Below are 13,558 nucleotides of genomic sequence, written 5' to 3'. Positions count from 1 at the left end.
AATGAACGAATATGTACATTATTACTTGGACGAGATAAGCTGTCTGACCAGGTCCTTCACAACATAACCTAGATGGTGGCTTTCTTTGAATCCCAGATCCCTGACTTTCAAGTCATACTTCAAACCAGCTGCGAATGTAGCGACTAGCGCCAGGCCCAAACCTGATCCTACCAGAACGGATTTTTGGTACGATTTATCGCCTCGTCCATGGTTTGTACCGACAACCTGTACCTCGCTGGATTTAAACTCGAAATCCGACGAGAAAGGAACAAAGATACTGCGAAGCCAGTATTTCAACTGCCAATCGGGATATAACATTGTGTTTTTCCCTGTCTTCTCATCGACGTACCAGTTGCTGCAGCCGGACGCCCACACAAACCCCTTGAGGGCCGATTGAACCCATGAGTTATCCTCTCGTTCTGCTGCCGGGGTGACTGCAACGGTATCACATGGTTTCCGTCCAAACGGATTGAGATCTAGGAGTGGAGATGGGTAGAGAGATTGCATGACCGGCCGAATGGCGCGGATTGTGAAATTTATTTGGCATTCCGAAGTGTATATCACCGAGAGATGACCTGTTGCGGTATTTGGGCCCATCATGATGAAGAAGTTTGGAAACCCCGACACACATGTACCAAAATAAGCCTGGGGAGTGTTCCCGGCGAAATTTTCCCACTACATTCCTTTGGGTAAGCAGGACGGTTCATGGAGTATATTGAAACAATGACAACTGTGTCGACTTACATGTTCTGTTAAAGAGATACCTTTCTCGCCTTTAATATCTAAAGGGTAAAGGACTTGTTGCGTTTGGAACCCGTTTGCAAGGACGATGGCATCGGCATCGACCGCTTTCCCTGATTTAGTTATTACCCCAGTTTCCGTTATCTCTTCAATCGGATCCGTGGCAACCAGCTCCATATTTTCCCGGTGCAGGCAAGCGAAATAATCGGTATCCATAACCTTACGCTTGCAACCGAACTCGATCTTTGGCGTTAATACATCGTGATACTTGGCTGGTGCTGTCCGTCTCATATAGTCCAGATGTGTGACGGTCTGGTCTTCCCGGAGCTTACGCCCGGACTCGAGATAGAACTCCCGAAAGGAATATTCCAGCCAACTGAAATGCCATGCTCGATATGATCTCATTGCAAGCGGTACATAACGCATTATCCATTTGAAGAGAGGGGAATATTGAGGATTCGGGCGTTCAATCACCCAGTGCGGTTGACGGATAAACTGAGTGAGCTTTCGGACCTTGTTCCCGCCGCCGGTCATTATGGGAACGAACTGAGTTGCACTGCACCCATTCCCTATACCCGAAAAGCACCGTTTTCATTAGCTAGTCACTGATGATGGCATGGGGTCAGCTGGTTGCATACCAACGACAATAACATCCTTATCCGCCCAATTGAATTGATGATCCCATTGTGCAGAGTGGAAAAGCTTCCCACGGAACTTATCTGATCCTTTAATGTCACACTCTTTCGGAATCGACAAGGCGCCAACCGCAGATATCAATATTTTGCATCGTCGATGCCTTAGCAGATTCGTTTTCCGGTCTAAGACTACCACCTGCCAGGTCCCAGATTTTTCGTCAAATACCGCAGTCTGGACCATGGAGTTATACCTGATATGTTGCGTGATATTGTATTTTTCAACAACAGAGCGGAAATAAGCTAATATCTCTGGTTGGAGGGCATACTTCATGCTCCAGTCCGGCTTGAGATCGAATGAGTAGGAATACACATGGGATGGAACCTATAGAGATTTAGATTGAAATCGGAATAAACATGGTATTCTCTGATTAAATTACGAGAAGCACCACTTAGCTATTAAGAGGACTGACATCACATCCACAGCCAGGGTAGGTATTAGCCCACCAAGTCCCCCCAAACCCGTCTGATTTCTCAATTATTTCGTAGCTAGCTTGGGGGAAGTCCGTTTGTAGCTGGATTGCGAACCCGAGGCCGGACATTCCAGCCCCAATAATGAGGACATCGGTGTCAAGAGACATTCTCACACTTTACCGAACAAAGTTGACCTGTTTATATTAAAAAAAAGAGGATCTTATACACCTCGATTCAGGTGTTTAATAGCAGCTCTTTGGATGAGCGATGATGACATTCGTTCCACGACGAGAGAGACAAAGCGAGAGGGCGCACAGGTACATTAAATACCACCATAATAACCATGCAGCCGCTCCAGGCGCCGCCACAAGAAAATATCTGACAAGGGGGCCGGGATATGCACCCTGTGTCCTTCTGCAGCAAGTTGCACCACGCGATCAAGTGCGCATTTCGGCAGCAAGAGTGTCTGGGCCCAGGAGCGGAAGGTGTGCCGGCCACTCGGCTTACTTTCTCCCCTTGGAGCTTTCCCCACGCTCGGCAGACTTTCCGCATCTGCTTCCCCCGCACGTGCCTCCGAGCTTGTTTGGGACGAGCCGGAAGTTTAAACTCGAGCATGGAGAAAACGTTTGCGTATACCGGCGAGTAAAGGGGGTGTGTATGTGGTGCAGACTGGCCGTCTAGCCTGGTAATCTAGACTGGCAGCTATGGCGACTTCGACGGGGTAGAATGCGGGCAGATCAGCCAATAGCAACATACATTGAACATCACTGGCCGAGAGTCAAATAATGCAACGATAACCATCTATCCATCCCAACGAATGACCGTGGCTTGAAGGCCAATGAGCCGAATATTATAGAGTGGAATACAGACCTCGACAGCCTCACGGAAATGCTGTGATGGTAACCCGGACTTCACCACTTTTAAGTTGAAGGTTAGATGGCCACCTCATGTGTGAAATAGAGTCGATATTCCTTTATCAAACCTGCAAAGACACAACGGGAGAAGATACCAGCTAAAGAAGCTGTGATCAGCTCTGTTATCGTCCCTGGCTCCGCGGAGGCTCATGGCCACCATGCTGTATGTGGGACCCTGTGAATATGCCATTGCGGTGCTCCGGATATTGTGCAGCCAAAGCATTCAAAACGAGATGCAGCCCAGCCATTGGAGCAATCAGTGATGTATGGGGTGGCAGATTCGTATGCACAGGTCTGAGATAGGCCGTGTATATCCGTTAGTGTTTCCTCTTCCTCGTGGAAAGCTTATTCTCCCAAGCAACTTCTAGGGTCCTGAAAGATCGTCAATGGCGGCCTCATCCCATTCCCATTCCCTCAAGAGCTGCTGAACGCGATATTTGGTCGCCCATCCTAGATCGGCCTCGATCCCACAAAGAAGCTGTAGGATGACTTTCCGTTCGTGAGATGCAGTTAGACATCGTCCGCATATAAACAATGGCTGCACAGAATGAACGCGAACAGTCGCCCTAGGCCGAGCCATGGATATCCCACAGATTTCATAGCTGTGGTGTTGAATTTCGCTTTCAATTGGCCGATGAGAGTTTGGTTCGTTTGTAACCATGCTTCTGCTTGCGGTCAATTCATGCGGTTTATTGGTAAGTAGCAAGATACGGGCCATGTGGTAGTGTTGCATCGTCGATGCGCACATCGGAATGCTATACCAAACTTCAGGGAACGGGTGGTCGTCTTCTGAGGCTGGTGTACCCTGAATCGATGCTGTTTGTGACGACTCCATCCTTGCACTAGGGTTGAAAGTGTTAGGTAGACCCTTATACCATGCATCAAGCTCAGCCTGAAGCTGGTGCCATCTATCGAGAAGAGGGTGTTGGGATTCGCCGGAATTCATATCATCCCCCGCCGCTAAGGAATCCACAATTTTGGAAAGAATCCATATCAAGGCATTTGATACCATGTCTACCCTCATAGTATCCTTGCCGTCGCGATGTCTGGGCTCAATGTTACCGCTTGGTTGGACATAGCCTGCATCATCTAGAAGGATACCTGCCTCTGTCCATAGCGCTAGATCGCTTGTGTTTAACCTGGTTTGGCCCTCATTGATAACTAAAACCTCATTAGCATATGGCCGACCAGTGACTATTCAAAAAAAAGAGCCATCTTACAAGCCGAAAGGTAATCTTGACGTGCGAAATTCCAAAAAATTGCTTTTCTTGCCTTTGATAATCCAGCTCGCTTTGGAGCTAAAGCAGCCAAATTTCCAGACGGATCCTGGATATCAAGCGATATCATCCCAACATTTGCGATGTCCAGCAGCGATTTCACACCGCTTAAGTGCCGATCCCATGCTGGACCAGTTGCATCTAGAAACTCATATACCGAGAGAATGGCAGTGGCGGCAAGAACCTCATCGGACTGTGCGCCAGCAAGTTGACCGCTTGCACTTGATTGCTTTCGTCCCTTGCTGGTATGTTCGAGCGCATTATCAAGTTCACCTGCCTGCGATTGGACATTAGCTTCCAACGTAGACAACGACGGGGACTGCCCATCATGCTGCAATTCCTCCATCAATAATTGAATTGCCCTTTCGTAGTATTTTGCCCCATAGTAATACCAATCGACTCTATTGGCATCGGGCCAGAGCTCCATTCTTGCTTGCTTCTGGCAGACTCCCCCGACTACGGCCTTATTTCCATTGACGCGGCCGAGTTGCTTTGCGGCATATGCACATGCAGCATATCTTAACAATGAATTAGTAAGGGCTTCCACTGGGACTTGAGAACCAAAGTATTGATCTAGATCAAACAGGTCCATCCTACATTCATCATAGGAGAAATAGATAGTTAGCTTTGGCTTTATATCTCCTTTACTGAGTTATTGAGGGCTCTCACCACTGGCCAGGTCCTTCTGAAAAATGTCGGAGTAAAAACGCAACTTCATGCTCAGTTCCAGCTCTGGACGCAATTCTTGCCTCCTGGTCTAACCCTTGAGATACCAACGAAGGAGACGTACCAGGGAACACCCTTCTATCAGCGGGAGAGTGAAGATTCGGATCTACTGGTGTCAATATAGCATTTGATGACGGGTTTAGAAGGAAATTAATGTTGTTATTTGGTGAGGAAATTGATAGAGATGGAGACCTCGGAGAAGCCGCCGCAGGAGACTGCGCTCTGTTCGGGGTAGAATGCGATGAGCCTGGAGGTTGATGGTGCTCTATATGGTCGAATCTGTTGTTGTGCTCGGCGACATCGTCAATGCTGGGCTGGTGTTGCTGGAGAGGATAGTTCTCCGCTGTTGCGGCAGCAGAGAGTGCGTCCAGACCATGCGTTTGCGCATCCATGGAAGACGCCTGGTATCCTCCATCATGACCCCATGTACATTCTTCATGTGTACCTAGGGGGGTGTCCGCACCAAACTGCGCCACTAGATCGTCGGCGTACGGGTCCGAATTATCGACGAATACCACTGAGCAAAAGGTGAATTTCGAATTAGCCAGCCATCCCCAAAGCTCTATCAGCCATGTCTCAATGCCAAAATACCTCGCTTCGGAATTTCCAGCCAGACGCTATCTGCGCCAAATGTATTTTTGTAGGAGTAGAAGCCCTTCAGGTTTCCACGGCCACTAGGTCCGGCTTCTTCTTCCTCCTGATTCATCGAGGCATTCTGCTGATGTCGAAAGACGACAGCTTCGCTTTGTCGGCATTCTCTACCGGCTTTTCGGCATTGAGAGCATTGTGGTTTCTGTTCGTCGCATTTCAACTTGCGTGTTCGGCATGTAAGACTATCAAGACACAATTCAAGTTAGCAATGGAAATAACAGTAAAGTGAGGGGCAGATAGATGTCTTTTGTCTTTCTTTTAGGAATTAGGCAATAGTTATTAACCCACCAACCAGTTCGTGAGCGCATCCCGTCGCGAAAGCTCTTACCGCGGATTTACCGCAGCGTTATGACCCCCAGGTTCGCGCTCGAGTTGCCTTCCTTTCGTAGCCAGGGTTAAGAGTCGGGCGCGAGTCTAAAGAAAGGCCCATGTTCATTCGAGAATAGAATATAAGTCACCAATTGTGAGTGTTTAGTGGAAGATAACGGTTAACCAGCTATGACTGAATAATGTGGGATACGGAAACTATCAACTAGCTAGCGCCGGAGGTTGGAGAGAGCCAAGGAAGGCAGTTTAGATCTCAACCTAAGTATTATATACTCTAATCCAAGTTCACAGGCCGATATATCAGCTACGTAACTAACAAAGACAAGTTGGGTTCATGATTATTCTCCAATTGGTTTTTTTGTGTAGTGTGGCGGCTATGCTATCTAAAAGGTATGGTATTTGAAGCCAGTGTAAAGAAAAAAGGAGAAGGAATGTAAACGCATAGGAGTACACAGTTACTAGACGGCAGCCCAAAGGCTAGATCCTTAAAACGGGAGTGTTGTCAAAAGAAAAAGCCAAACTCGACAGATATGTAGTCGTCTGTAAGGCCTTGGATAACTTCGAATTGGTCCATATGCGCCGAATTAACGTAGGGGGCGGATATGATCAGGTAAGAAGAGGGGAAGGAAAGAAGAGAAGAGAAAGAAAAGTAGAATGAGAGAGGGTAGCCTTAAAACGCCAAACATTAGTTTTGGAAGAGGGTATTTACTTTCCTAGAGTCCCAACGCCGAATTAAATTTACCGTAAGCAAGCAAGAAAAAAGGGATTTAAAGAGATAGGGAACAAGGGTAGGGTGAGAAGTAGAAGGTACATTAACGCAAGGGGGGCAAGATACATGAAGAAAGTGATGGCCGTTCAGTTGTTGTTTGATTAATTAGATACGTGTACCGGGTGTTCGGTGCCGGAGAGACTCCAGGAGGTATTCGGGAGGAACTCGGCTGAGATCTGGTTTCCGATCTGTGCCCTGTGGAGCAGTGATGTAGCCTTGTTTATGGCGGCGGTAACGGTTGAGGAGAACACCGAAGAGGACGAGGAAGAAGACACAGCCTAGGGCGATGCAGAAGGAGATGAGGACGACAATGCCTCTGGGTTTTTGTCCGCCTGTTATTCAAGGTGAATTAGCATTGTAGTTCCATGGCATAAGGGGGTGTGTATGAAAAATTGAAATACTCACGATGACCAGCGACGTCGATTTTATTTTCCGAGAATATTCCTGATATGCTCCCTGGTCTACCATCGGACATGCTAGAGAGAATGAACGGTTCAAGGGTGGTTCCGTTGAAGAGGGCTCCTGACACAAATCCAAAACTAGGCAGTTGGAGCTTGCCAGTGATTAGGAGAACTTGGTTGTCGTCAAGGAAATCTGACTTCTCGTGGGTTTTTGTCAAGGGAAGGACCTGGAGACCCTCGATTATGGTACTGTCACCGAACAGATGGCCAACAGGTTTGAACTCGGCGCCGTCATAAAGAACAAGGAAGGTTGTGCCAGTGCTAGATTTACCAGCGATCCAGAACCGTGAGCCATCGCTTCTTGCAAGACCAAGCGCCCTGACTTCTCCACTGACGCTTTCGGAGTTTTTGCCGGTAATGGTTGACCATTTCTGTTCCTTTGCATCGTAGCCGGCGAGCATCGTTTCGTTACGCTCAACGGTAAGATTTCCAGCGACAAGTAGCTTGTCGTTAGTTGCCCATTGGAGAACAGAGACGTCACCGCGTAGAGATGTACCGGGACGACTCCACTGGTTGCTGTCAATTCGGAGGGTGCAGACTGATGGACATGGCAAGGAGCCGGCGGATTGGAACATTCCACCAACGTAAATGTCGCTGGTACCTGGTCGAGGAGCGATAGTGCGGACCTCTACATTGTCACCATCTAGCGCGGAAGGCTGACTTGATGAGTACTTGTGGTTATTTCCGAGGTCGTATACGACCAGCCCGTTCACGTTGGAATTCTCAACTCGCCCAGTTACTTTTCCACCAGCCAAGAGGAGGTTTTTGTAGACTGCGAGGGTCATGAAAGTTGATTTTTCATCAATCCCAGGACCAGGGCCAGTCACAACATCATTTTCTGCACCATTTAGGAAAACCAGGTTATTGACGGTTGAGTTATCGGATGTCTTTGCGGTGAAATGGCCAGCTAGCATGGTGAGATTGCGGCCTGATTCCATGTCAAATAGCCCGGTGAGGACGCCACGATTAACCTCGCCTGTTGCGGCGGCACGTTTCGAGTTTCGAGCTGGTGCCTGCGGTTGGCCAAGGTCGATATTGACGGGCAACGCGCGAAGGCCAAGCCTATTGTTGTCGACCAGGTTGACGGCGCCATGTGAAGCAATTCCACCAGAAGCGAGGTTGCCAGCAAGAAGGGTATCTTTGTCTATTTCGACGGAGGTAGTGAGTTGTCCAACATATGCCATGCGGTTGATGTTAAGTTCCTGGAGCCACTTCTTCTTCGATGGAACCCAGACGGCAAACCCGTTGGCCATAATAGCAGGGCGGCCATCGACGGCGTTAATCTCGGTAAATAATCCGTTCACAGCGATCGTTGTTTCGGTTTTTTCTGAAGTGATATTGACAGGGAACCGGACGAGAGAAGTCACAGGTCCGTTAACTCCTGCGCCGAGGGGGATCCAGCTCTTGTCGGATATAGAGTATGCTCCAACGCCTGACAGTTTATTATTTTCACCTTTGGCGGTGTTTGAAAAGTTCCCACCAACGTAGAGTAGACCGTCTAATAGTTGCATCGACTTGACAGCGAAGTCCAGTCCGTCTTGCGCCAAGGGGGAGGCCTTTCCATCCAAGAGCGATACGATGTTGCTGGTAGACGAGTTTGTAAAGTTACCTGCGATGAAGAGAGTATCCTTGTCCCATACCAGGGAGTTCACGACGGCGTCTGGCTCAAGCTCAATTCCGGCCCTGTTGATTGCAGACTGAGTGAAGTTGGTATCGACAGTCTTTGCATTTGGATCGAATTCGTAGAGCCCGTTCAAACCGCCTGTAGATGAGATCAACTGGAACCGAACTCGAGATGCAACAAAATCGATCACGCCCTGATCGCGGTGGGCGGAGATTGTGACGGATGGTCGAAACTTGCCACCACTAGCGTCGACAGGGCCGACGTATATTTGGTCAAACTTGTCGAAATTGTTGGTTTGATATATGGATGCCTGGATAGGTTCGTCTTTGGATGACTTGAAAGTTGCTGTTACATTAGCGACTCCACGGGTGGCACAGGTGCCGTCTTGAACACAGCCTGGAGTGAAGATGGTGACCGAGTAGTTTCCGGATTGCTTAATGTCTGGCTGTATCGTGACGGACGTGGTCGTATCGCTAGCTGTGTCGATTTTAGAGGATAGATAGTCTGACGAGCTTTGCTGTGAGGGTTGAACATTCCAGTTTCCGGTCCGGGTAGCCTTGGATGCATAGGGAATGCTGGCGCAAGTAGGCTCGTTGAGTTCGTCGACAGCATATGCATAAATATCTATAGATAGTTAATTAAAAAAGCAGAGAAAGAAAAAACTAGCAGTACATACCATCTTGGAACAACTCAACACCAGTGAGTCCAGCGCCTTGTCCGTACCATTCTGAAATGTCCAATTGGAACGAACTCATGCCGACATTATTGACGAAATGAAAGTCTCGAGTGGCCATTGCTGGATCGTTTGAGAGAGGACATTTTGCATCACATGGAATCTTCTTGCCGCTTTCCGGATCGATATAAGTCATGTTCAGAATTCCGCCATCTGGCAATGCGGTGAATCTAAATGTTTTTGTTCCTCGTCCGTCCATTAAAGCGTTTCGAATTCGGAGTTTCGTAGGTCTGAATCCAAAGTTCATCTTTGCACGCCAGTAACCCGGTGCGTTGTCGGTGAGCAACCACGTCTTCCCTGCTCCAGATTGGCCTTCAGCGGGACAGATGACGTTTCGGGGGTTGTCGAAGCCGCCAGCAGTCGAACCTGAGCCGGATGTGATTTCTGCAGTGTAGAGGTTGACTATCTGTTGATCCTTCCGGTCAGGGCTTGTCGTGTTTCCCAGGCCATCAAACGAGCCACCAAATACGATTCGGCCGTCCTTTGAGGGGACAATCGACGAGACGGGCCCGTTGAATCCGCTGAATGGGAGGTTCGATAGGCCGGACTTGGGCGACCATGTTACCGCATTGGCAGAGTCTCCTCCCTTCCTGAACTCTCCTCCGACATACACGGTGTTTGATCCGCTGTCACAGTAAAGCGCATTGACTGATCCAGAGATGCCAGGGACGGCAGATATATGTATGTTGTTATAGTCGAGAATTGCGATACCGTTTGACTCGACTCCTCCAAGGCTGGTGAAATTACCACCTACAACGACACTGGTAACGGAGCCATCCTTGCCTAGCAGCGGACACATGGCCAGGATATCGGCGTCGGCGGAAGAAATGGGGAAGAGAGAGCCGTCTGGAAGGGGTGCGATGAGGGACTGGGCGAGCGAGCCATTGAATCCGGCGTGACCTTCATCATTGGCTGGTTTGTAGGAGTAGAGAGAAGCAGCATCGAAGTTGCCCACGAGAGCTATGCGGCCTAGCGGACCGAGATCGAGGTTTGGCGAGGGAGTGGGAGAGAAGAGTGCTGCTTGGGCGAGAGGCAGCGCCAGGAAGAGGCTGAAGATGGACGTCAGGCAGTCACTGGGCACCACCCTCTGTCCAGACCGCGAGCGAGGCCCCATGGCCTGTCTATGTCGTCTTTGATGATCTGTGAACAAGCAGAGTATCTTCTCGCTGTGTGTGAGAAAATAGTGTTGATGAGAGGTCAGGGCGTAAACAGATAGGACATGACGCGATCTACAGGGCACAAAAGGAAAGAAAAGCGTCAAGGCGAAGAAACAAACGAGTGAAAAAGGAGTGTGGGAGAGGGCTGGTCGGCTATCTGTGAGCAGCCTGCTCCAGGGACTCTCGGTGGGCAAAAGAGTGAGCGACAGCAGTGAGGCCGAAGTAGAAGAAGTAGAAGTGAACCAGAAGTTGAGGATGTTCAAGAGGGCGAAGTCAGTGTACAGAAAGGGGAAAGGCGGCCAAGCCCGAAACTCATTTTTCCGGATAAACGTTCATGCGAAGAGAGAGATATAGATATAAAGAGAGATGGATGAAGATATAGATAGATATAGATAAAGAGAAGATGAGATAGATGTAGATATAGATAGATGTCTTATTGTTGTCTATAGATGTGATAGCCCTGATTGTGTGAACAGGGTCTGGGATCCCCGTCACAGGAGAACACTTATAGACTGTTTCATGTCCCTTTGCCCTATGGGAGAGTATAGATGGCGTATACTACTGCTACTTCAAGACTAGAGATGCCTACGCTTAGCTATAACAGAGCTAGACGGAGGTTATATCTTAAAAGAAACATCAAACCGCCGTTGTATCGAGGAAATATCGAAGGTTAAGGTGAAGGCCCGTTTAGGCTTAGTGGCCAACTCTGATAAAGAGCTTTTGGACGCGATAGAAAGAAGCGCGACGAGGAAAAAGCGACCTTGAGAAAGGAGCACATCGCCTGCAACGACCCTGAGCCCGTCAAGGCTGCGACATTGAGTCCTGTGTCTAGCTCGTAACTTCTCTCTAGTAACTACAATCCCCAGTTCTTCCAAGATGTGAGTCTCCTGCCATGGAAATTGCTACCTTCACAAGCTGAACTGACACGGGGACTAGGGAGAGCTTTGAAAACATATACCTCGACCTGTCGAAGCAGCCTGGGAAATGCAAGCTCGCGGAGAGTGGCATGGGCTGGAAGCCGTCTGGCGGCGGCGACACTTTCACCCTGGACAAGAGCAATATCGGTGCTGCCGAATGGAGTCGAGCTGCAAAGGGCTACGAGCTGAAGATATTCTCACGCACATGCGGGGTCATCCAGCTTGACGGCTTCGAGCAAGAGGTATGGCCGTCGTCTACGCGCCCTTGGTATGCGCGAGCTAACATTATATAAAACAAAACAGGACTTCGACCGAGCTGGTAAAGCGTTCAAGATCTGGTATGGCGTCAACCTTACGAACAGAGAACACGCCCTCCGCGGCTGGAACTGGGGAAAGGCCGAATTCGGAAAATCTGAGCTCAGCTTCAATGTTCAGAACCGTCCTGCGTTCGAAGTCCCGTACTCGGAAATCTCAAACACAAATTTGGCTGGCAGGAACGAAGTCGCAGTGGAATTTTTCTTGCCTACGGATGTTGTTGCGAATGGCGTCAAGGAGCAGCCTGCGGGCAGCACGAAGAACAGAGGTCGCAAGGCCGGAGTCGGTAGAGACGAGCTTGTAGAGATGAGGTTCTATATTCCGGGCACAGTGGCGAAGAAGGAAGAAGGCGATGAACCAGCTGAAGGTGACGAGAATAAGAGTGCAGATGGAGAAGAAGAGGTCGAGGAGCAGAATGCTGCCAACTTATTTTATGAGACGCTTATGGATAAGGCTGAGATTGGTGATGTTGCCGGTGACACATTTGCTACGTTCCTTGACGTGTTGCATCTTACTCCCAGGTTCGTGGTATATGGCTTCACCGTCCGTTTGCTGGTACTGACCTATTTCTCTGCAGAGGTCGATTCGACATGGACATGTACGAAAACTCATTCCGACTTCGTGGTAAAACATACGACTATAAGATCCAATATCAATCCATTAAGAAGTTCTTCTTGCTTCCCAAGAATGACGACACTCACACCCTTATTACTCTCGGCTTGGACCCGCCGCTTCGACAGGGTCAGACACGATACCCGTTTCTGGTGATGCAGCTGAAGCTAGATGATGAAATCAGCATTGATTTAAATATGACCGAGTAAGCTTGCTCCTTCTTCCTTGTTACCATGAGCTACGACTAACGCGAGCCAGTGAACTACTACAATCTCGATACAAGGACAAGCTCGAAGCTCACTATGAGGAGCCCATCCACCAAGTCGTCACAAAGGTCTTCCGAGGACTTTCGGGGAAGAAGGTCATCATGCCCTCCAGAGACTTCGCCAGGTAGAACATATATCTTTCCTATTCTGAGATTAGGTACATACTAATACATCTATAGTCACCACGGCCATAGCGGCGTGAAATGTTCTACCAAGGCGAACGAAGGTCTCTTATTCTGCCTGGACAAGAGCTTCATGTTCGTACCAAAGCCAGCCACCTACATTCAAATAGAGAACATATCCGTCATCACGATGTCTCGAGTCGGCGGTACCGTTTCCGCCAGCCGCACCTTTGATATCACGATGACCCTGAAGGGAGGACAGGGAGAACACCAATTCAGCAATATCAACCGGTATGGATTCTTACTGCCGTTACATTGTTGTAAATTTTGAGACGGAAACAAATACTAACATTCCCATAGTGAGGAGCAACAACCCCTAGAAGACTTCTTCAAGGCCAAAAACCTTCGATTCAAGAACGAGATGGTTGAAGAGGTAGGATTTCTATCCATATTCGTAGCGTGCATCATATACTAACACAGCCTACCCCCAGGCTTCTACCCTCATCGCAACTGCTCTTGAGAACGACCAAATGATGGACTCCAGCGACGATGATGCCGAGGTTCAAGAAGACCGTGGCTCCGCGGCGGAAGACTCAGAATCACCAGATGAAGACTTCGTAGGCGACTCTGACTCTGACGTGGCCGAGGAATTCGACTCAGATCACGCCAGCAGTGGCGGAGATAGTGACGCTGAGATGGAAGATGCCGACAAGGAAGAAGTCGAGCGACCAAAGAAGAAGACCAAGATTCAGAAATAAGGCTCACCTAGAATGGCAACACCGCTCTTTTGCCACCTTTTTCAGCAGCTCTCTGCTTCACGAAGCTTCCCTAATTCATGTA

At 48.9% G+C, this 13,558-nt stretch overlaps 4 protein-coding genes across 4 annotated transcripts; 1 reads left to right on the top strand and 3 right to left on the bottom strand.

Annotated features, from left to right (window-relative positions):
* Positions 1–21: 21 nt before the first annotated feature.
* On the bottom strand, positions 22–2,014 carry GIQ15_03371 (4-hydroxyacetophenone monooxygenase; the record flags this gene model as incomplete). The annotated part of the gene is made up of 4 exons (XM_033550788.1): positions 22–675; positions 745–1,310; positions 1,380–1,758; positions 1,847–2,014. 4 exons carry the CDS (start codon positions 2,012–2,014, stop codon positions 22–24), a joined length of 1,767 nt encoding a protein of 588 aa, XP_033407949.1.
* A 1,111-nt stretch (positions 2,015–3,125) lies between these two features.
* GIQ15_03370 (uncharacterized protein) lies at positions 3,126–5,470 on the bottom strand (the record flags this gene model as incomplete). The annotated part of the gene is made up of 4 exons (XM_033550787.1): positions 3,126–3,922; positions 3,982–4,611; positions 4,829–5,281; positions 5,356–5,470. The coding sequence occupies 4 exons, from the start codon at positions 5,468–5,470 to the stop codon at positions 3,126–3,128; spliced, it is 1,995 nt and encodes a 664-aa protein (XP_033407948.1).
* A 1,146-nt stretch (positions 5,471–6,616) lies between these two features.
* GIQ15_03369 (uncharacterized protein) lies at positions 6,617–10,443 on the bottom strand (the record flags this gene model as incomplete). The annotated part of the gene is made up of 3 exons (XM_033550786.1): positions 6,617–6,843; positions 6,917–9,220; positions 9,273–10,443. 3 exons carry the CDS (start codon positions 10,441–10,443, stop codon positions 6,617–6,619), a joined length of 3,702 nt encoding a protein of 1,233 aa, XP_033407947.1.
* Positions 10,444–11,067: 624 nt separating this feature from the next.
* Positions 11,068–13,476, top strand: GIQ15_03368 (structure-specific recognition protein; the record flags this gene model as incomplete). The annotated part of the gene is made up of 9 exons (XM_033550785.1): positions 11,068–11,102; positions 11,220–11,321; positions 11,423–11,645; positions 11,707–12,239; positions 12,296–12,535; positions 12,589–12,720; positions 12,776–13,009; positions 13,079–13,151; positions 13,210–13,476. 9 exons carry the CDS (start codon positions 11,068–11,070, stop codon positions 13,474–13,476), a joined length of 1,839 nt encoding a protein of 612 aa, XP_033407946.1.
* Positions 13,477–13,558: the final 82 nt, after the last annotated feature.

This window comes from Arthroderma uncinatum, assembly GCF_011692745.1.
Source record: "Arthroderma uncinatum strain CBS 119779 chromosome Unknown scaffold2, whole genome shotgun sequence".
NCBI lineage: Eukaryota > Fungi > Ascomycota > Eurotiomycetes > Onygenales > Arthrodermataceae > Arthroderma > Arthroderma uncinatum.
Note: the sequence above shows the minus strand (reverse complement) of the source record. Positions and strands in the feature narration are given on the sequence as shown.